The sequence below is a fragment of the Rhipicephalus sanguineus genome, chromosome 4 (assembly GCF_013339695.2).
Source record: "Rhipicephalus sanguineus isolate Rsan-2018 chromosome 4, BIME_Rsan_1.4, whole genome shotgun sequence".
Lineage (NCBI taxonomy): Eukaryota > Metazoa > Arthropoda > Arachnida > Ixodida > Ixodidae > Rhipicephalus > Rhipicephalus sanguineus.
In genome coordinates this window covers 175,237,015-175,260,917 of record NC_051179.1, presented here as the reverse complement: position 1 = coordinate 175,260,917, position 23,903 = coordinate 175,237,015, and the positions used below count along the sequence as shown (strand labels likewise).

At 49.8% G+C, this 23,903-nt stretch overlaps 1 protein-coding gene across 2 annotated transcripts in view; it reads right to left on the bottom strand.

Moving 5' to 3' along the window:
* The window catches only part of LOC119390908 (unconventional myosin-XVIIIa), a 257,327-nt gene that overhangs the window by 48,927 nt on the left and 184,497 nt on the right, over window positions 1-23,903 (bottom strand). For both annotated transcript variants that reach the window (XM_037658613.2, XM_037658614.2), the window contains exon 21: window positions 5,077-5,196. In XM_037658613.2, the coding sequence (XP_037514541.1) occupies window positions 5,077-5,196 (120 nt within the window). The remainder of the gene's footprint in view (window positions 1-5,076; window positions 5,197-23,903) is intronic.

The window sequence follows — 23,903 nt, the reverse complement described above, 5'->3', positions numbered from 1 at the left end:
AGCAAAAAAAAAAAAGCGCAAATCGCTGCACAGACACGGCGATCGGTCATTTGTCTGGGAAATCATTACATTACGTTTCGCTCCTCTGACCAAAGCCTCGTTTTTTTTGTTTTTTTTTAGGTTTTTTTTTCATTCCTAGTCAAGCAGCGTCTGCGCGAGGTAGCGTATGACTACAAAGAACGAAACACCAGAAAAGTGTGAATAAAAAATTTGCAAGAGATAATCGATTTGTCTCACATGCACGGAACTTTTTCGAACGGCAGCATCATTGCTTTCTCTTTTCTAATTAGCATTCGCTAATGCATAAATTACGAATTTGCATCAGAGCTAATTCTGATTAATAGGGCGCGTAATAATGTCATTCCACGCCATTCATCTACGCAGACATTTACAACGGAGAGAACACAATAACATTTGTTGGCAGGCTAGTTGGTGATACATAGTTCATAGATAAAAACAGCACGAACGAAACTAAACACAAGGAAGACACGGGACAGAGTGCCGACTTCAACTAACGGTTTATTCTTGGGTGAGGTGAGCTTGCCTATTTATGGACAACCATCAAAATCAGGCAAGACATCGCCCAAAAATTACAGAACAAGAAAAACTATGAAGCCACAAACACGCGCGCCACTGCATCATTCTCTCCAGAACATAAAATTCATCCGGCACGTGATGGCGAAAATTCAAGTTCTTTTTTTGTTAATAGGGTCGAAGGAGCGCTTACGCACAAGGACCCTGCCTTGTGTGTAAGCGCTCGCGAAATTCACAAGGCAGGATACTTGTGTGTAAGCGCTCCTTCGACCCTATCAACAACAAAAAAAAGAACTTGAATTTTTGCCATCACGTTGGGGATGAATTTTATGTTCTGGAGAGAATGATGCAGTGGCGCGCGTGTTTGTGGCTTCATAGTTTTTCTTGTTCTGTAATTTTTGGGCGGTATCTTGTCTGATTTTGATGGTTTACCATAAATAGGCAAGCTCACCCAAGAATAAACCGTTAGTTGAAGTCGGCACTCTGTCCCGTGTCTTCCTTGTGTTTAGTTTCGTTCGTGCTGTTTTTACCTAGGAGAGAACACCGCGAAATTCTGCGCAGCGTACTGTAAAGCTCTCTCCACGGCATACACACTCATAATGTGGAAAAGCGGACTTTCTGAGACGCCGCTTTCCCGTAGCAGATGAAACGTCGCTTGTGTGAACGGTATGTGGGCTCTCATAGGCAAGCTCGTGCATTCGTTTGATAAGACAAAACGGCCTTCTTCACCGCGTTTACTAGCATAAAAAGCCATACGCTGAATGTTTATGGGACAGGCCGCATTCGTGGAGCTATACTTCAACGCTACAAATTTCAGCATATTTTTTTCTTCAACACGATCTTCTGAGTACACGCATGCGCAAGGAGGGAACGCGCAATGAGACTCGAATTTCTTTTCCCTAGTGGGATATATGTACAAAATAGGAAGATGTATTCAAGGCAGAGCCAAACAAGTCAATGTTCTTAGCAATGTTCAGTTGAGAAAAGAAGGATGATATATGGAGATGCTTACAGCTTAGGAAATTAAGGCTTTCCCGCTGGCTAGTAACACCAGTTAAAGCGTTTCGAATGAACTTGCTTTCGCAGGTGTCTGTGGCGCTACCAAAAAAGGAGCGAGCACTTTCGAGAGCACTCTGGGAGCAGCTTTAGGTGTTAATGTTTGCCCGATGAAATGCGTTGTTGCACTATTTCCTATGTGGCATCAGTGCTATGAATCACATTCTACACCCGTCAATTTGTCAGATTACAGTGAGATCATTGTGAGATTAAAGCTAAGTCTGTCTACGCAGAACGCGAGCCAAAGTACCATCTACGTTTCGTTGTTAAAGTGAACATCTAACCCGCACCAAGAAGTGATCAAGAAGCCATGGACGTAGCCACGATGGCCTTATAGATTTATATGCAGGCGATGCATCATATTGGCCGGCCATTATTTAATAATAATAATAATAATAATAATAATAATAATAATAATAATAATAATAATAATAATAATAATAATAATAATAATAATAATAATAATTTCTGGGGTTTTACGTGCCAAAACAACGATATGATTATGAGGCACGCCGTAGAGAGGGTCTCCGGAATAACTTCGGCCACCTGGGGTTCTTTAATGTGCACACGGATGTTCTTTTGCATTTCGCCCCCATCGTAGTGCGGCCGCCGTGGCCGGGAATGGAAACCGTGCCCTCGAGCTTAGCAGCCTACGTGCCAAGCTACCTCGGCGGGAACTTATTCAAGACATAGACGCTCTCGCGCTCTGCGGAGATAGTATACCAGAATGAGCACTAAGACCTAATACTAAGTTGAATACTAAAGTTTTATATTCAAATATCGCACACGTATTTTTATTTGGCGCTCGTACCGTGCTGCCGTTCACTTCCACCTCATCGCTACAAATACGAAAGGAACATACGCATATTAAATGAAATACAGACGCAGAAATTACGGAAAGCCTAGGAGTAGGGCAATGCTACACACGACATCTCTCTAAGCTGGTAAGCGCTCTGTAGAAGTCGTGACTGATCGCTTTACTAGCTTACTGTGACCGTGAGCGGAGGTTACCTTAATTATAGCAAAGGTGAAAAAGCGGGTCTCTAAACAACAATGCTAACGGCTCATTTGGCATCGACCACGTTATCTCTTTGCACTTCCAAATCAGGCGATAAAATGATCGCTGTTTACAGAAAGACGCGCTCTACTTCTGGCCTCGATTTTTACGGCTACACCATTCCGAAAGTAACAACGCGGGTTGATTAGTCAACGGGGACGAAGACTGCCGTCGGGAGCAACGCAAGTGTTCTGCGCAGATGTCACTGGGACCTATCGCAACACACTTAGGTTTGTGCACTCCACAAACCTATTGTACGTTTACCTCCTGAACAGCCGACACAACTAAAAAGTCGCACAAAATCGATCCAAATATGAAATGCACAATACTCGATGTAAAACGCTTAGGAAGAGCCATTAAGAAGTTAGGGCAATGCGGCCTGCATACTACAGTAATCACTGGAGAAAAATACAAATAACACAATCCTTTTACATATACAGGCGTATTTTTTTGTCTTATTTGTGCCTTCCATTAGCCGATAGGAAATTTTTTAGACTTCGCCGGCTTCTTCACGAGCACCGGCGGGCATGCGTGCACATGTTTGCTTGCGTAACAGCACTCACGCACGTGCTACCGTGCCCAAGAACGGTTCTCACACAACGCTGTGCTGTAGTCAACTTAACGGCGCCAAGTACTGGCAGTACAGTGGTCGACACTAATGTCTAGAACGACGGAGTGTCGCGCTCAGAACTGCAGGAGCGACATCTGCAGTCGTAAACAGGCCACATCTGAGCATGCGCGGCGCCAACGACGCGCCTCCTTGCATATTTGATCCTTGTTTATCACCGCGGATGCAACAACCTCTTTGGCCGTCGAAAGCGCTCTCAATAGTTTAGCGCAAAAAGAAAGAAAAAAAAAACCCAAACAAACGAAGGGAACCGTTCGTGGTATGATATGACACCACGGACCGAGAATAAGTTCGTAGTATAAAAGGCGCCGATCTGAGAGATTGCACTCCTTTCCTCTTTTTTTTTGTTTTTTTTTTTTTTCGGCGCTACACAGTTGACAGCGCTTCTGACGGCCAAAGCAGCTGTCGCGGCCGCGGTGAAAAACAACGGAAACTGCAAGGCAGGCACGTCAATGGCGTCGCGCACGCGCAGATGTGGCCCATTTCGAAATAATAATAATAATAATAATAATAATAATAATAATAATAATAATAATAATAATAATAATAATAATAATAATAATAATAATAATAATAATAATAATAATAATAATATCTGGGGTTTAACGTCCCAAAAGCACGATATAATTATGAGAGACGCCGTAGTGGAGGTCTCCGGAAATTTCGACCACCTGGGGTTCTTTAACGTGCACCTAAACCTAAGTACACGGGCCTCAAACAGTTTCGCCTCCATCGAAAATGCTGCCGCCGCAGCCGGGATTCGATCCCGGGACCTTCGGGTCAGCACTCGAGCGCCATAACCACTAGATCACCGTGGCCCGTTTCGAACTGTACATGTTGCTCGTGATGCTCCGAGCGCGACGCTCAGCTGATCTAGACACGTGTGTTGACCACTGTCCACTCGTTACTCACATGTGCACTTAGACTTCCGGCTGTATTCGCACAGCGACAGTTAAGAAGACCAACTCTTTAACGCGATTAATTTACCAACATTCGAAGTAGTATCTGCGCCAAACTGCGCGTGCAAACGTCTTTCTTCAGGTTTCTTTCGTAATTTGAATAGCCATGCGTCTTGTATGTCCGGCGTGCGAGTGAAAGGTAAACACGCTCCCAATGCGGATACCAATAGATGCCACTTAGATAGTCACGTCGGAAAGACAAGAAAATTATGAGTCAGCGTGATACTGGCCAGTTTCCTTCATTTTTCTGCCGCGTTCGACACAAATATTACACTAAAACGGCTTCGAGTAGAAATAGCTATAGCACCTTGCGAGCCACAGGTTTCAGAGGCATTGAAGGGGCGTATCAGGACGCACTCAAACCGAAGTAATATTAAGTGCTACATTTTGCCTCGGTGAAAAATTGTGTACGTGACTTCTGAGTGCCTTACCAGCAGACGTAATAATGCGTGCACTTCGCACTTCATCCCAGCCACTGGTCGCGCTTATATGCAATATCCGATAGAGCTATGCGACAAGTTTCTGTAGCACCTGTGAAACATAACAAGTGTAAATATTTTAATCGACTTCCTGACATGACGTGCCCACTGAACCAAGTCTGCCAAGTTTTGCTCATGAACAATCATGTCCATCTTCATAAATTCGGTCATCTAGATCATTTGCCACAGGTGTTTTCTGTCTTACAAGGTACATAATGTTCCATGTCATGCCGACTTAACCGGAACGCAATATCATCAGCGTGTCAATGTGCTGAAAACAGAATCCGAAACAGGTCAACAAATACACTTCGACATGAAAGCGAAAAAAAAAACAATTAAAGTGGAAAGAAGAAGACGTCTCACCTGTAGTTCGCGCACCTCCTTGTCGAGTCGCAGCCGCTCGGCCGTCTCGGCCTCGAGCATCTCGGCCGCCTGCGCGGACGCCGCCTGCTCCTGGCCCAGGTCGGTCCAGAGGTCGCTGACCTGCGAGCGAGGACTGGTCCTTGCAGTGGTCGACCACCACGGCTTTCCGGGGCTCGTAGCCCATGTCGTGGTGCGCAGCGGCGGCGGCGGCTGAGCCAGCCGAGAGCGACGCGCGCCACTGAGACTGCCGACGGAAAGCCGCTGCTGAGAGCCGGAGCGGTGGACGAGAGAGGACCAGGCGCGAGGACACTCCTCAGGCCTCCGCCGCGCTCTCGACCGACACGGAACGAGAACGCAGGGAGACGCCGCCCACGACGTCCGACGGCGTGGACGTGGCCGTCGAAGAGAGCGCGGCGTCGGAGTCCCAGCTGAGGCTGCTGGGTACGCGAAGACGCAAGCGAGTCGCGCCGGTAGCCGACGCCGCCGAGAGAACTGACGCCGCTCGTAGAAGCCTCGGACACGTCCTCGGGGCCGTCGGTGGAACCGTTGCGGCTAGCCAGGGAGGCGAGTGAACTCTTGCGTGAGCCGCTGTCTAGACGCGTGATGGTCGGAGTCGTCGTCGACGAAGAGCCGCGCGACGTCGGGCGACGAAGACTTGGGAGGAAGCGGCGAAGGCGTTCGCAAAAGAATACGCAAATCGCGAATGTCCACCGTCTGGATTTTATCCTCGTGTTTCTTTTTGGCTTCCTCGACGACAGTGACGGACTCCTGCCGCTGGGAAGCCTTGTTGTCTCCAAGGACAGAGTCCGGCTTCGAGTTGCGTTGATTTTTCGTCGCAGTGTTACTCTCAGTACAGGCATCGGTTTTACGAAGCGCAGTGGACTGCTCGGACGCACTGCTTTCTTTAAGGGCGCTTTCTTTCGAGATGCGATGATCGGAGCCCTGTATTGAGGTGGTAGTCGTAGCAGTATCTGTAACGGTACCATCCGTATCCTTCCCACTCATGACAAGAGCTATTGCTTCGCTAACGTTCGTCATCGTATGATTTCCATTCGGGCAGCTACTCTTCTCATCGGCAAGATGAGACTGTGTGCCATTCGCGTCAGCCGGTGGTGAAAGCTTTGCTTCGTTGGCAGAAGCCGGGACACTTGTTGCATCGCACGTTTTTTCCACGCTTGCCAATTTCTCATCGGATGTGGAAGCGTTGCCAGAAGGCGAGCCAGTAGCGGAAGCCTTTGGGGGCGGCGGCTGCTCCGAGGCACTGGCTGTTGGCTTCTGATCAGTGTTTCCGCACTCTTCTACGGTCACGGACGCCCGAATGCGCATGCGGCTGAGACTTCCGACGAACCGGAACGGTGGACACCGCTTTCTTGGGAGGCGACGTCGCCTTGCGCAACTCAGATGCCTTGTTTTCAGCAACGAGCGGCTTCTTTGCATCTTCTGCAGTGGATGACGGCGCCTGCTTCGCGACAGAGTCCGAAGGCTGAGCCGGCACGTCGGAAGTGTCAGTCTTCTTCACAGCGGAGGAAGAAGAGGCGGCGGACAAGGACGGCTTCCTCGTTATCCTGAGGGTCGTCACCGGCGCCGAGGACTTGCGCGCCGCTGAAGAATCCCGGCGGCCCAGGTCGCCGATTGTCGTAACCACCGTGGTGCTCGCGGTGCTCATGCTAGCCGCTGTCGTCTTGGAGGGCGAACTCCGCGGACTCTTGGTGGGCGACGAGGTCTTCCTGGTGGCACCAGGCGTCGCCGCCGTTTCCCCCGCGTTGACGTCACCGGCAGACGTCACGCTGTCTATTTCGGACGAGCCGCCGCCACCACCACAGCCGGACGCGACCTTGGCTTTGACGCCGGACAGCCGTCTCTCGGAGGGCCTGCGGAGCATGGCCTGCGAGAAGACGGGTGTCGATCCGCGCCTCGTGATCTCCGGTGGCGGCGGTTCTTGCTGGCGTGCCTTGAGCCTGAGCAGCGGCTCGGCCACGGTCTTGGTCTGGCCCAGCTTGAGACGGGTCTCCATGAACGAGTTGTAGTGGCGTTCCTTCTCCACGTCCTTGGGGTCGGAGCCCCCGGAGTCGTCTGCCCGGCGCTGGTTCTCCCCTTCCGCCGGGGCGACGCCGCTATTCTGGGAGGAGGGGGCCGTGCCACCCTCCTCGCAGCACACTTTGCCTTTTGCGGCATTATGCTGCAAGGGCGTGCTGTCGCCGCCAGATTCGCCAGCGGCACTGGCTCCGGTCCAAGCGCCGCCGCTAGCTCGGCGACAACCTCCTTCGCCGCCGCCACAGTTGTCCGCGGACGGAAGGGGCTGGTCGCTTCGCTGAGGCTTGTTGTCGTCGATGCTCGAGGTCCTGCTGCTCCAAGGCGAGCGCGGAGACTGCAGGCCGTCGTCGCTGCTCACGCTGCCGCCTTTGGACAGCGTTCTGCCCGTGGGAGTCGCGACGGGCTTCAGCGAGTACGGAACAGTGAAGGGCATCTTGACGTCCTCTCACCGTCTGTGCAAACAAGCCCAGATTCAGCAGTCGCGGTGCCAACTCAGGAAGTGTCCTCGCTCGCGGACGCTAATCCCTTTGTCACGCATGTCCAGAATAGCGCTCGGTCGTTCGTCAAGGGAAGGTCGTTGTCGTCGTCGTCAGTTCTCAAAAACGGGTAAGCGGAGGGTTCTTTCTCGGAAGACAGACAGGCAAGCCGCGTTGCTTCCGGCGCGTGGCGACAAGGCAGGCTCTAAACGGAGCGTTATTCCAAGAAAGAGCGCGAGCACTGCAACGGCGCGAATGATTTGAGGATAAAAGCGAGGCTCTCCCAATCATGACGCTTGAGCTCAACGCGTGTTATGCTTCGCGCTCATTCTGCGAGGAACGCCTAATACCGAGAGGAAGAAAGCAGAAGCACTACGACAAACATCCCGCGTCAGCTGTCGGAAGTTAATGGCGAAGCGGTTTAAGCCGGCTGAAGCGTCACCGTTTTACGATACCGCTGTCGAATATCCCAGCTGGCGGATGAACTCTGCAGGACGTGAAAGAGCCGCGAAAGTCCCTCCGGTTGTAGCCGTTCCAGTCTGCGCAGGGCTCGACAAAATCTGGCGAAAGGAATGATGCGGCCGGCCGTCACAACACGACGCCGAGCACGCGCGCACTGGGATCGGGGCGCAGGCGGGTGTGGGTTTCCGACGCGGGCCGGCCCGGCACTCGAACCGCACGCGGCCGAGACGGGGAGAGGAGGGAACGAGGTGTGCAACCGCGAACGTGCACGCAAGCGAGCGCAAGAGCAGTGGCCCGGCGCACAAGCGTCACCGAGCGGGGACCTCAATCGCGTGTGAGGGGAGCGCGAGACAGGTGACGTCGTCTCGAGACCGAAGCCGGGTCTTGAGTTCGCCTAGGAAACGCCAGCACCGTTAGACCTCGGTGGGTAGGTGCGAAGAGAGGCCCGGGGGGAGGGCGCTGTTCGGGAGCGAAACAAAGTTTAAAGCGGGAGGCACGGGTGATTGCAACCCGAAAGCGAAGCACGCAGGAAAGTCACCGACGGGGCAAAAGATCGAAAGCGAACGACACGGCTTGGCAGCGCAAGGCCGTTCGTCGGCGAGACTTGAGGCCGTTCGTCTAAAGGGGTGGGATAAAAAGCAATATGCTGTCGTTGTATAGACGCCGCGCAAGCGGTGAAAGCGCTTACACAGAGAAAAAGCGAGATGGGTCCGGGGTTCTGGCGTTGGGGCCCCTTTCTTGGCCCCGGTCCCAGAGAGGAAGGCGAAGGGAAGGCGCCTCCTCTCACCTCGCTCGGTGTAAGGGAACCCTGGCGGCCAGCGGGGGTGCGCTATTTCCGTGCCCTGGCCGGGGCTCGAGACGGCGCCTCCTTCCCCCATCCAGGGTTTCCGTTTCCGTATAAAGAGCGTTTTCCCGCCGGTCGCGGTCGTCGATACCGGCGACGCGGACAGCGCGGAGGACCTGTAGCCGTCACGCGGCAACGTGTCCATGCTTCTTCGCTCATAGCGCAGATAGAGATTAAAAACTGCCTGCACGAGCCGTAGAGATTTAATCTGGGCGCAGGGAGATGCGAAACTCGCCGACCAGCGCGACGCGGCCGACAACACGCGCGCGGAGAGCCCAACCAAACTGCAGTTCGGAGAAGGTACAGATGGCCAATGACACGAAAGGATACACAGGCAAGACACGACGAACGAGACCCGGGGCATAAAGTCTAACTTTCGGACAAAAGCGCCAGTCTTATCTCTTCTTTGTGGTCCGTCCTACTTTCACATTGGCAGTTGTGTACGAACTAGGCCCAACCGAAATTTTATTGAAATGCTTCAGAGTTGTACGCTGCATGACGCCACTAAAATTGACCTCGGTGGATAGCGCCATCAGACAGACGTCAAACGAAGGGCAAATACTAAAAACAAAGCCCACGAAAGTGCTAACTTGCATCCGTTTAAAAGAATGAAAAAAAACGTGCACGCCGCCATAGAAACATCCGGCTGGAGCCAGCAAAAATGCGAATGGCAATCAATCCGTAGTTAGGACAACCAAAGCGCATTTTAACTGATCGCAGTCGCGCAGAAAAGTCACGGTCTTAGTTCAGATAAATGTAGCAGCGCCCGCAGCAGGAATCATCCCAAGTTGCACAGCGCAATCAAATCGTATTGCGTCATAAATAACGCACATATTAGCGAAGCTTGAAGTACAAGCCGGGTGTTGCAGTTCCGCGATTAAAAATTGCATTTTGTGAGCACATCTATCGTATCACCGATGACAAAACTCATACTTCAAGTACGTCTCACAAATAGGGCAAAACTACATGTTTTTTTTTTTTTCGCAAGTTACTTTTCCAGCTCTTACGCTAGCCATTCGGGGCACAGTCAGTCCAGACGATCAAAATTCCCAAATTATAAAAGGACAACCTTAGACGGACGAGCACTTTACATCACGAAAAACAAAAAAGGCTAGATCGCTCTCAAAATAACGATCCTGTCTATGTCAAGGTGCGCAAGACACTCATTCTTTCTAAACTTGAATTAGTTGATTGTTGTTGGGAGCGTTACGTCCATGTTATTCGGGAATTTATAGGAAAAGCCAGACTGATCGGCTACAAATATAGTTGCGACAGCCAGGGTTGCCAGGTTTGGCTACTTTGCGCTAAAAGTTGTCTACCTTTTGTGCCTCTGGCGGTAGAAAAAAAGCGTGCTGGCTACTTGGCTCCTTTTTTGGCTACTTTCTTGTTCCCTCGATTTCAACCAAATAATTAATATCGTGTGACTGTCGCAGCCGCTGGCGTTCGAGTATGTGAAGCCAAATTATCGGGACCGTGGCGTGTTTTCAGTTAGCAAGGTTGAATTTGGCGCTTGCATTACAGTAAAGGATAGACTATTGTATACGTGACTGGGACTCAGGGGCAAAACTGTTGCATGGGGCCTCATTATGCAGACGCGACTGTGTAGTTGAGAGGGAACAGGACGATCGAAAGTGCTCTGCATCCAGGATGCTCTACACTCATAAACATTAGGAAGCGGAAATCCGATTAGATATTGGAAATCGACGAACTGCTTGTGTCGTTTATTAGAACACGGTACGGACTGCAAATCGGGAATATGAACTTCTAGGACTTGGTCATCAGGTGAGAAACAATTGCGATGGTGACTACAATTTATTAGGGGTGTGCGAATGTTCGAGCTTCAAATTCGAATCGAACAATTCAATTCGACTTTCGAATAGCTAGTACTCGAAGTTTCGAATATTTCGATAGGACGAATAACTAAAACTCGACAAAGGCCAATGGGGCAACTTCCGGTGGGATGAATAAATTTAACGTCGTTACAGTAGGCCTTTCGTTAAAGCTTTCACCGATATCCTGGTTCAAAAGCGAGCGCATGTTTATTTTAAAGGATATTATGTCATTTCCGGACGTGAAAAAAAAAAAAAAACATGAGAAAATTGCCAAGCCCTTCACGACTTCGCTTCCGCATCGAAGGCACGGAGTGCTTGCGTGATTCGGTCGCGCATGCCTCAAGCGTCGTCAAACGTCCCGACTTTGGCCGGCGAAACCCTCGGTGATTGGCTTCACTTGTGAAAACTTGTTGACGCTCAGCAGTCGCCACTGCCGCACCGCATCACTCGTTCAGAAACGCCCATCGTTCCGGCGAGCAGTTAAAACGATGCTGTAAACGGGCGGCCTAAGATTTCTGGGTACGGAGCAATAATGACGATGAAGCACAATATTGCCGCCGTCAGATGAGCCGTAAACACCGTAACATCACGGCGAGAGAGCCTGAAGCCAGGTCATGTGGAACAGCTCGTGTTTCTGCATGACGATCTGTAGTCTTTCGGTAGCAGTCACTCACAGTGTTATATGTTCGAGGAAATGAGCGGATTTCATTTGTTCGTTCTTTCTTTCAATTTTCAATAAAATATTTTATATTCGATATTTTTGGCCACTGTTCGGCACTATTCGATTCAAATTCGATTGGAGATAAAATATCACTATTCGTAGACCCCTACAATTTATGCTTCAATCCCAGCAACTGTGATTTTTGAGCACACTCATGCAGTGCTCATTTTAGTCCTTGCCACAAGGCTGGTGCACCTATGTAGTCGTTTTAAGAAAACTCACGCAAGTCGCGTGAAGAGAGAGTCACTTCTGCAACAGCGCAAGAAACTTCGTCACCCTGCGCTAAATGATTCCTGTAGTCAACAATTTATTCTTTAGTCTCAGCAATTAAGATTTTGAAGGGTTCTTACTGCACTTATTTACGTTTCGACCAAAACGATCTTGCATTTATTCATTTGAATAAACGCGTCGCCGTTGTATTGACACAAGCGTGGCTACGTTTAGCTACCTTTACTGCCCTTGGCTCTAGTTGGCTACTTTTCGGCTAGTTTTGCCAATGTCTTGGCTATTTTTGTCTGCTCGACCTGGAAACCCCAGCAACAGCAGCAGCACCTGAAAGAAGGGGCGCTGAAAAGCAGGGCCGTAGCCAAAATTTTTTTCGGGGGGGGGGAGTGGTTCAACCATACTTTATGCATATTCGTACGTGCGTTTGTATGTGTGCGTGTATATATACGCAAGCAAAACTGAACAATTTCGGGGGGGGGGGGGTGTTTAAACACCCCCCCCCCCCTGGCTACGCCCCTGCTGAAAAGAATGTGAAACGATGCATGGAGTACCGCAGGAGTCTCCTGTGCCGTTTTTAGGAAATAGCAACGCTAGACTAGAGAAACTGAAACAGCAGTGCTTCCAAAATTGCAACGCCAAATCAAACTGCACTGATCCGCGTCATGAAAAGCAGCAGAAATTAAGTAACAGGATATACGGGCTTCCGTGGACGAAGCGCACCGGAAGAGTCCTCGAAAGCTCCGGAAATCGACAGGTTATCCACTGAAAGCCGTCCCTATGTTGTTGAGAATGGACATCACACGGGCGTCCTTATCCTCTCGCAAGGGACGCTCCGAGGCCCCCCGGACCTTTGTTTTCCTTTCGCAGAACTCCTTCGCTCTGCAGTCAATTCGTCAACTTCCGCTCGACAAGGTCTGAATAAGCGAGGACCACCCAGGAGTCGGAATGCGACCGCCGCTCGAGCGAGCAACACACGTCGCCTCGGCTGCCGCGCCACAGCATTCTTCCCGTTTAGAAAAGGAAAGCATTTCCAACCCATTCAGAAGGATCGGCCTTTATCAGTAGGAGAAAATTCCATCTTCAGTGCACAAGGCATTGTTGCGAAAAAAGTCGTCTTAGTGACAAACTCTGGGGATCGAGTGCCGAGCAATGCAGCGCATTAACATTGCCACCTGTAGTAGTGGGTGAAATCCACGGGCAGTGGCACAGGGCACGAAAGAAATGCCCGCGCTTTCCCTCTAGAGCGCGAGCCCAACAAACGCGCTTGGCATGAGCCCTGCTGCCCTATACTATCAGTAAACCCCGCCTGGACCTCGGAAGCGACGTGACAATATCATGTACAGCCTCTTATCTTTGGAAGAAAAAAAGCCTTAAGTGGCTCGTTGCACGGCCCCTCGGGCGAAGGCTGTTGAAGAGGTAGAAAAACCCACGTGGCACACGTCCTAAGATGTCATGCTGTGGCGCCACGGATTTCTGCATTTTTGACGTCATCAGTTGACACTGTCGCTTGGTCAAAGGTGGGTGCCGGAGGAAGTGCCACACCAAGTGAGCTTCTGGGGGAGGAGGAAGGAACATTGCGGCTCTTTACGCCTTGTCCTGTCCCCGATTGTATAACCTAATGCATTACCAAGACAAACTCCGGAGATCGAGTGTCGAGCAATAGAAGGCCTGTAGTAGTGGGCGACATCAAATGTTACAAATAGTGTAACACGCCGCTAGACTTTCGTGCTTTCTCGTTTTCTTTTTCGTCCTTTTTTTTTTTTTGCAGTCTCTCCTATCATGTTTTATTCCCTTTACCTTCGTCTATAAGCTCAGTGTAGCCAACCGTCGTTTACAAGAACGTGTTGTTGGGCGAGCAGGTGCATCTTAGAAAAAAGGAAACCCTGCGCGACCTGGCGATCACCTAGGTGAGACACCGACCAGTCCAGCACTTGCTAATCTCCTTGTCTTTCCAACTATTGCTCCTCCTCCTCGTTTCACTACTGACTTCTTGTCTCTAATGCCGAACAAAAGTATGAAAAAAGACGGAATAAAATCAGTGATGCGTTCACTGCACGAGTTCATAAGAGTTTAAGGTGAAAAACAGATACTAACATTCGTGGCAGTAAACGCTTTGGAAAACTCGGCTGTAACGAAAAGTCAGGCGCATGCTCTCCCCATATCCTTTAGTAAGCTCGTCTAGCCAACGCAGTATATAGACTCGTGGTTCCAGCGCTGTTGCATGTCAGTCCGTGGGATGCGACTTCCTCAGACCATTTTAAGCTTGATTGTGGAAGATCGCCAGTATAGGAAAAAAACATTACTCGTGATTTCTTTACGCTAGGAACAGGAAGCTCAAAGTACATCGGTTCTGAGGCGAGTGTGCTCAGCATATACATTCGCTAGTTGACCACGTTAACAAGCGGCCGAGTAGATGTGCAAGACGAGCCGATTTGGATCATTCTGCCGGAGACGAAAGCGTTTCAACACTGACAACTGTGTTTGATATTGCGCCACGGGATCGAATATTTTGCACGACGATGCACGGGAAATCATATTCAAAAGTTCTGCACACGTTAAAGAAAGCTCTCTGAAGGACGGGTGGTACGAAGCCTCTGCGGAAGCTCGACACCACTGCTCGATTGAATCACGAGAATCGCATCGGCCCATATTTTACAGGCATCCTTGTAAAGAGGGATGAAAGATGCCATTACCAATGAAATTGAGAATATAAGCAAGACAAATCAGTGAATCGCAGGTGTTTGCGAGGCAAAGAGTGCACTCCAACGCCGCGATTCGTGAGGCCGAATGCAAAGGAAAGTTGGTCTGGCGAGCTTCGTAACCGACATCAATGCGAAGCGCTCACGCTGACGTGTCTCATGTGACAACGGGTTGCTTAACATGGTTAAACCGCGCAGTTTGAAGGAAAGTCTATTCTCAAATCAGATCTTAGATCCTGCTTCGATAGCGTAAGCGTCAGTGTTCGCCTTTAACACGAATGCTGTCGACACTGAAACGGCTCATCCGCTTCTGTGGAATCGAAGAATTGGAGGGTCTGGCTACACGGGGACCGGTAAGTAACTTCCCAGGTGGAAGCTCCCATTCTCAAGAGGGTAGCACGCAGACAGCATCGAGCACCATGCACCGGCGGCACACGGCCTCATCCGCGGTACATACACTGCAGCGGTGGCGACAGGAGCAGCTGCTAAAACGGGACAGGGTGCCGAGTGACAATGGGCCACGCTGTATTGCGCACACGTATTCAAGGGGAACGAGGGAGCCGAACCCCGGTCTTGGAAAAGGAAGCACCGCGGCGCCCGGAGATCGGAAGGCGCGATACGCGGTAGCGCGACCAATTCCGACGAGACAGCGGGCAATTTTTCTGTAACACGGCGCTCGTCGCGACGCGGCTGGGCAGCCTTTTGTTGGAAGCGAACAGGACTGCATTCCGCATGCAGCTGGGGAGGTTAGCACGGTCGCTGCAGCGGTGCGCTAAGAACAGCACGTGTAATTAGAGCAACGCGGCGTCTTCTCAGGTCTGCAAGGGCCTCCGCGTCATTACGCTTTACTTGATCAGTGGCTTTGCTCCGTGAAGAAGCAATTCGCGCTTGTACGAGCTGCTTTTTCAAATTATCGGGAGAAAAAAAGGTGGCATGTCTCAAAGCCTTCCTGGCATTACGAAAACAAACAGGGAATCCTGCTAATGCGCAACCGAGAGAAAAACAAGGCCTGCCAGGTCACCAAAGTTAGAAAGAACGGTCGGAGGAACGTGCGTTTCACCGCCACCTAAAAGATAAAAAAGGAGTCTGGATGGACGATTTGTCGATTGTTCACGCCTGGCCCGTCTCCCAGAGACGCTGGTCGAATGTGGATGTCCACGAAGGATTAGCAGCGCACTACGGGTGAATCCTCACACGATGGTGAGTTTTATTCGATAGTGGCTAGAAAGAACCCGACACTTGGCTTTGCTGCAGGCATATGGTGAGTCATACTATATAGGCAGAGCAATAGCGCCCAATCAAGACACGGATGGAGCACAATAGATGTCGCAACGAGAGAGTCAAGGACGCAATATGGTTGCGAACAGAAACGTCGCCATACGAGGGATTTCACCAGCGAAATTCACCTTCGCCGCGCAGTCCCCACGCACAATACACGAACGTCGGTCAACGGAGAGAGCCGAACCACCACTACAGTTAAATATAGAACACATCGCCCTGCGTTACAGAGGACGACAGACTTCACACCAAGGTGTGCTCGCCTTGAAGTAAGAGCTAAAGGTGTTGTCGTTGGTAGCCTTACGGGTATTTTTATACCTACGTTCGCTGGTTACGCGCCGCACGAACTGTAAGCAGTCTCATTGTCAAGGTCTCGACGTGTGCTCTGCTTCTTCCCACGGTCCACATATAACGCGTGCTTTCAGAGCGGTCGTCTTGGTTCTGGTCCCACGGGAAGTGCGTCCGCGCTGACGGTAAAGACACACGGACGGACGATAGAAACCGCGGCGTTGGCACAAAAGTGACGCCTTGCGAGAACACGAACGTCAACACAACGGGTCAGAAGCAAAAATTAGCCGCCGCAGGAACGGGAAATTAAAAAAAAAAGAAAGCTAAACGTAGCGCGAGGGTATCGCAGGAACCAACAGCAACGACTAGAAAGCGGCCTTCATGACGCAAGGGAGGGATGCACTGCCGGAACAAGAGCGAGTGAAATAAAGAATAAGAAAGCAGGAAAAACGAGGGATAACGCGGATCGCTCTTACGACGCGACGCATGGTTTAAGGAAGCCACAGCGACAGACCGAGGGGGTCAGGCCTGCCAAGACGCAACCAAGCGCAACGCTTTTAAAGTGGAGCAGATTACGCCGAGGCAGGGCCCGGAATTAGCGCCGCGCGTCACCCATGGTCCCGCTGATGAGTCACGATGCGCACTCAGTGCGTTGTACATCATGAAACGTGCGTCTTGAGCCTCTGCCCTCACGAGAGGTGTAAAGTGACGGCGGCCTTGACCTACACGGTGACAACACCGACACGCGTACTACGCGGACAGCACCGCAAGCTGAAACTCATGTTCATTTCCTGATAAGGCCCTACAAAGCTTTAGCAGAACGGGACAACAAAAAAAGATTGAGGACACGCAGGTATTGACCAGACTGACTGAACTATATAGCTGTGGTATTTTAGCTACTGGCGTTCGCTGGCGCACTAAGAGGACAGAATCTTAAATAGTCCTTGCTTTCGTGGTGCGTTTCGGGAAACCGCTTCGTCATTTCTTGGAATCTGCCTCGCGATTTGATCCCATTCACGGGTTGTGACAACCAGCCATAATCCAAACCAATGTCCTGCCGGAGCCAAATATCTTGCAAAAAGAGCGATAATTCGCGCTTCCATAGAAAATTGCTTTTTCTATGATATCTATGATATCTATATTGATATCTATGAAGCGTAATTTGCAACACACAAGCACGCACGCAAATGCTGTTTAGCGTAAGTGAGGCGTACAGAGGTATGCATTCCACTGCGAAAAATTGTGGCGAAACCATTTCATGGATGTTATATCCTAATTATCTTGCCTCAACAGCAGCCGAACTGCACTCAGAAATAGCCTTGTGTTATACAATCTAGAACATCAACCATTTGCAACATCTGGGTTGAGTTTGTGAGCTCTCTGCTAAAACATGAAACGCAAATCAAGCACCAAATGTCTCTGTATCGTCCGCATGCTTTCGCACTATATAAAGCCTGACTTCAATGGCGAACTGTCTCGCATCTTGTGGTACAGTTTAAAACAGCAAGTATTGCAGAAATTACTGCAATTTGTGCACCAGAATGCGAGGTTGCTAAAGCGCATATCCTCGTTGAAAACAAAGTGCGCAAGCATTGTTTTTTGGGGATCACTGCCCACGTTTATTTTTATTTGTTTCAGATAAACACGAATGACGTCAAAGTTAGACTTTGTATAACTAAAATGGGTTACTGACATTCAGAGGATTTAGGCATTCAGATTCGGTATGTCGCCAGAACACGACAACAGCAGAGATGGCGTCACAAACTACGGTTTTCGCCACCCTTTGTTTGCTTTCTACACGCATTGCGATGCTATTACCGCCGGTGGGGACACGACAAGCGTGAATTCAGATGCACGGGAACAGTGCACTTCACTTGTGCAAGGGTCCTCTCCAGTACTTTTCAAGGACGCGACCGTGTTTCCAAGCGTGACGCAACGTGGAGCTGTAACAGCCGAGGGACGAATCAGGAACCGAAGAGTTACGGCCGTCTTGTTTTTCGTTCACAAAAAAAGACGCCGAGGGGCGAAGGCCGACAAGAACTGGCGTCCTTGGCGCTCAACTCTGGAGCGGCCGTTAAACAATAAACGAAGAAGAAAGAATGCTAACCCGAGCCTGTGTGTTTCAGCGAATGTGCTTGCACAGCAAGTCCGCATACGCAGAGTAATGCTACGAGAGACGCATTTCAGAATATCCAAGTCATATACGACCTATAGACAGATAATGAAGAAGCTCAGAGGAAGATGGAAGCTTGCAGTGAAGAAAAAATGCCTGGCCAACGTTTGGACAAGTCCTGTCTTCTTCAAGGCTGCAGCCGCCTTGAAGAAGACAGGACCCCCTAGTCGACACTCCGTGTTCCAAGCATTTTTCATCTTAAAGGATATCTAATATCGCTGTATTCGATATTGGTCTACTTAAATCATGCTACTGGACATTCTTTTAACGAATGCAAATGACTATTGTTGCCACTGTTTGCAAGTGGTGTCACCAAATTCATAAATAAAAACAAATGTTACAGGTACGTTTTAATGGAGTTCACGTTTTCGCGTTAGACAGTGGGACATCACGAACGTCAATTGAGCGAGTCTCAGGATCAATGCCGGCCTTTTCGTTTTGCCTTATTTTTACCTAAGCATTAATACGGAATCGTTCGTGAACATCCTCAGCCCCCTCGTCGGATTACGACTAATCGGAATCAGGATTTCGTGTGTTGGGGCGTCCTTACTTAAAGTTCCCACGTAAGATTTTACCAGAGCCCAAGAAAATTTTGCGTCTTGCAGCGGCGAAATACCAGTGAACAGGGCACTGCATACGGACAGAGACGTGCAATTACGTGCTGTCCAGGGACGATGCTTCGACTCGCTTTAAGTTTCATAAAACAGAGGGGCCGCGTCACAGACTCAGGCAAGGTGAATGACCGAGGCTGCAAGCGAAAGACGTTGCAACGAAACTTCCACGGGGATTTTGTAGATGCGTGTTGAGAAATTCAGCTTCAAACCAGGCCTAAGTTTAAAGAGATACGGTAGGCTGCCATCGACATGACAATTATCCCCGACAAAGCAACCTACAAGACCGCGAAGCCGAAGAATGTCTGGGGTGAGCGGGTGAAAGAAGGGCACAATTAACAGCCATCAGGATGGCACGACAAATCGTAGAAAATTACGCTTTTTCCAAATACAGGGCAGACAAGGAAATTCAGCGGTGACTATGTCTTCGAGTTCGTGACACCGCAGCAGGCGGGAGAATCTACGTCAGACATTAAGCAAATGCGGATCAAACGAGTCAGAACTGAGCCAGACATGGACGTCAAAGTCCTTCGGGGCCATAGGCACTCGCAGTTGACGCAAGAGAGGCCGCACGCGCCAATGTGCCGCAACCACCTCGCGTGGCACCAATCGCGCAATCGCACGCGTAACGTATCGCCGCGTTGAGTGAGTCGCGTCTGCGGCGACCTCCTGGAGCGAGAACTTGGACGCAGGCACGGGGGACACCAATATACACTCTGGTCTCCTATGCAAGAGACACACGCATAGGTACATCAAGAAAAATGGTAGGAAAGAGGAAAGAAAAAAAAAAAAAACCAGGCAGAACCATTCGCAGGCCTCGCAACCGACTCTCGTCGAAAGACCGTTACGTCCTCTTCCACCGGTGCCAGACTTTCCTGTTCCGCCTACGCAGTGAGACGGAAAGGTAGAAAAGAAAAGAAAGCAAGCAAGGGGAAGCTGCTCTTGAAATGCTATACGAATGAGTGACTAATCTTCGTTTCTTTCTTTCCTGCACTCGAAACGCAGCCTAGGCTCTCTTTCCCTCTGTGTTCGGTTATTCTCTTTCGGTTAGCGACAGCTTCGAGACCAGAAAGATGTCGCTGGCTCGTGACAGGCAGTAAATTTCACCGAAGGTCGCGATTGACGAAAAAAAAAAAAAAAACCACCCAGCCGGTGTCAGCACCACGATCGCGTCCAGAAGTGACGACAGCAGCAGGAAAAACGAAGCTCTTCGCGGGCATCGCCGTCGGTTAGTGCCAGCCATTGGTCGGGGAAGCGCGACGGGGTTTTGCCGCAGCGCGCTTCTCACGATTATTCGTCCGTTTCATTTTACCTGTTTCTTTTAGGAAAATTCTGCCCTGTGTATATTGCAGTTACAAGTAATCAAGTGTGGTCAATCGAAGTCACGTATGTGTTGACGTATATTAAGCGCCCTCGACGACCACAAATTCATGTCCCTTAAGGAGGTTAGTACTACTAATTCCACCAGTCGCACCGTCTTCGATTTGCGCATCCCCGAAGTATAACCTTATTTTATTCGACAAATCTCGTAACAGGCTACATAATAACGGCCCCACGTTTCCTATGCAATCCTATTCCAAAATTTCTTGTTTTCTTCGCCTTTTCCTTCGCTGCCAACCTTTTCTCTGCAGGTCAGCATTACGTCACCAGCAACTGCGACCGTCACCGAAGACAAAGGTCAACTGGTAAATGCGTACCAGCTTCCAGCTCGCTGTTTCCTTTTGTGATTTTGCGGCGGACAGCCATAACGAATAGGAAGGAGCGGCCGCCTCAACGCTCGCAAAACGAAGCTCCCACAAATATATTAGGCCGTGAAATTGGTAACGTTAACCATTGGACAAGCTCACACTTGACGCGCTACCGGATCGTCTACGTACAAACATGGCTGTAAACCCATCCTTAAGTAATTAAGTATACCCTACGCAGAAGAGGTGGCAATCGGAAGGGAAAAAATGTAAAAAAAAAAGACCAGAGAGCCTGCTGGCCACGTTGTACGATATTTAATCTGCAGTAACCACTAACTTGTATAAATAGTGACCCATCGGCAAAATATCGCCAACGGCCGAACTTCGCGATTCCGAGCTTTCCAGGTTATGTACATAGTACAAATTTTCATATGCGTGAAAAGAAAATTTTTATGTTGCACATGCGCTTTCGATGCATGGGGGAGTGAACATCACATATCCGGATATCCAAGCAAACTCCCCCCATCTGTATTTCACAAAGATGGCAAATAAACTTATTATTATTATTATTATATAACTTTCCGCCTGAGGGATGCGTGAGTTAAACGACGTCAGCAAATGTATGAGCGGAATGGTATTGCAGATGCTTCCGACACGTTATACTAGCTAGGTTGGTTTCGTCGGGATGCATTCGTCCATTACTGGGCTGTGAGCTTCGAGACGGCGTATGCTAGTCCTTTCTGCCAACAAAGCTGCCTGACTCGACGTTTCAAAAGAAGCCTGCTTCTCGGCGTCATCCTATCGTACTAGAACACGAACATGCCATGGATATTACACGTTTCTTGGTGTCAGATAGGTCACGACAGGGCTAAGAGAACTTTCTGTCACATGCTCAAAAAAACAAAACAAAAAAACTTACTACTTCATGTCATGTACCGTTTAACAATGCATACTGCTACATAAATCTACGTCGTATTGAAGGGCATGCCGCTGACTTACTGGTACAGGCTCACACAAGCCGAAATAAAATGAGAACAAGAACATTTCAATTTCCTACAACTGCACTCACACTGAAGTTCCCATGTGGCAGGAACATTAATGGAACTTCACGGTCGCCACGCTTTTTGACAACGCTCCATCGATTCCCATTGCATGCCAAAGCTCCCCACTGTTCTTTATACGTGAGGATCAGAACACGAATGAAGATGACCGGCTGCCAGTGTAAGACGGCAAGGTTCCTCTCTGAGCAGGCGAGGTTTGAAACTCACACACTAATGTGCACACCAATGGCCGAGCTTCTATGAGGCACGGGTGTAGCGACGAACTCGGGCATTGGAGCACGCAAGCTTTACGTAAGCCAACTGAGGCAGACAAAACTATTTCAGAGCAGCATGCAAGCTCTCTTCTAAAGGCAACGTACCGGTCGCAGCTTCGGGACGTTAACGCCTATCAGTCAAGCCACGCATTTGGTTCAGCGGTATGCGAGGAAGTTCTGGCGCGCTGACGCAGCCGTGGGAAATTTCGGAGAAGAATGCGCAGTGCAGTGCCAAGACACAACAGGGCGTCGCTCGTAAAGAGACACTAGACGCCTGGTACGACTCGGCAGCGGCGCATGCGGAGAACAACCAGCGCCAGGGTGGGAAGCAGCGCGGATGCCAAACGAGCCATTACAGCAGCTCGCCCATGGGAACCGCGAACACCGCTCGACAGCCGCACAGGCAACCCCTCGTCAGTAGGAACATTAAAACGCGTGTGGCTAGACGTCAGACGGCAGTTTATGGGTCGCGTTATGCAAGCGGTCAGGTAGACGCGCAGCATGTCCGTTTACGCCTATGGCTCAGTACAGTGTTTGTTTGTTGAAATAGATAAGTGCATTAAAGAAGGCAAGGAAAAGTAAATGATACACTTGCTTAGGAGCTACCGGCTGCAGGCTAGTCGGTGGAACATGACTTGTAAAACAGCAGCGAAAATGTAGGAAACAAGGACGAGCAAAGTCACCCACAAGTACAACCCACGCGCTGAACTTCAAAGTAGAAGGAGTAAAAAACGAGAGGAGAAAGGATACTCTAGTTTTTTATTCCTTAGTTGCGCCATCAATATTTCGTTAAGCTATGCACCAACTCGTCCAACGTTACGCTCTGCTAAAACAGTGGCTGTTCGTCCTTGCTCCCTAAATTTGAGCTGCTGCTTTATACATTTTTGTTGAAATTATACAGCTGACCGTGCTGTACTGTCTAGCGTGGCCTGCTGATGCCTGTACGGTGGTGTGCAGTGGGGTGGGCGGAGAACGAGTTGGAGAGAGAGGAAGAGACTGCATGCACGAAGAAGCGACTATAGATTATGTGCATCCGGAAGCACGGCGATTGACCGGCGATTAATAGTGCGCATATCACGAAGGTTGCATTTGCTTTACACTGAACCGCGAATACACGCTGTTAAGCTCGAGGACGCGGGTTCGATCCCAGGCCTCTGCGGTCGCATTTCAATGTGGCCGAAATGCAAGACACCCGAGTGCTTTACACGTAGGCACACGTTAGAAAGCCCAAGGTTGTCCAATTTGATCCAGAGTCGCCGACCACAGCGTATCTCAATCATATCACTGTTTGGGCACGTAGAACCCCAGATTTTTCATTCATGAAAATCGCGAGCACGAAAGGCCCATCTAATTAACCCGTATGCAACGTGTTTCTGGCTCAAAAAGCGCAGCCAAAGTCCCTGGAAAGAATCGTGGAGCTCTAGGCATGTGCCCATCGGTCAAAGGACTGCAGAGCACTTCACAGCGACGGCAGGGGGAGGGAATACGACTCCCTGGCCAATAATCATGATCGACCTGAACTAAAGGACCGCAGTGTAGGCGGAAGTAAACGATGACGTCAGCAATATAAAAGTATGGCATTACGACATAACCGGGAGCCTGCTATTCGGCTCTGCTGGTGCAGCAGGAAGTCTGTGCCTGCCTTTTTTTTTTTTTTTTTTTTTTTTTTTGCCACGTGCGTCCCATATAGCCGGGGTAGCATGAGTTTAGAGCTGAAAAATTGTGTCCGTGTTTTCTCTCACCTTTCCGTCAAGACGTCACCATGCAGCCCCTTTTGCCAGAAAGTCTTTCAACGCAATGACAAACGGAAACATGCAAGCGGGCACACACACACGCCGATTTAAAAAGGGGCGTTTTTGTTCGAAACCAGTACAGAGATTTATTCGCACGCATAGCACACGGAAGCAAACGCGCCATCCGCGCACGATATCATAACAACGTAGTTTTACCTTTTCGACAACGCTGTAGAAGGCGCGGTCTCATGTTCGCGTTATAAACCTGCTAATTTTGCTGATTCAATAACCAGTACAGTGTAGTCTTGGCACGAGACTACACTGTACTGGTCCTGAAACAGCTAACAGTCCTGAAGCGAACAACGGCTCACAGCCACACGCGTTATATTGTGGAGCCATGCAGGAACCCTTCACGCCCGCTCTTTGCGTTATTCCTGCGTGCTCTCCGTTC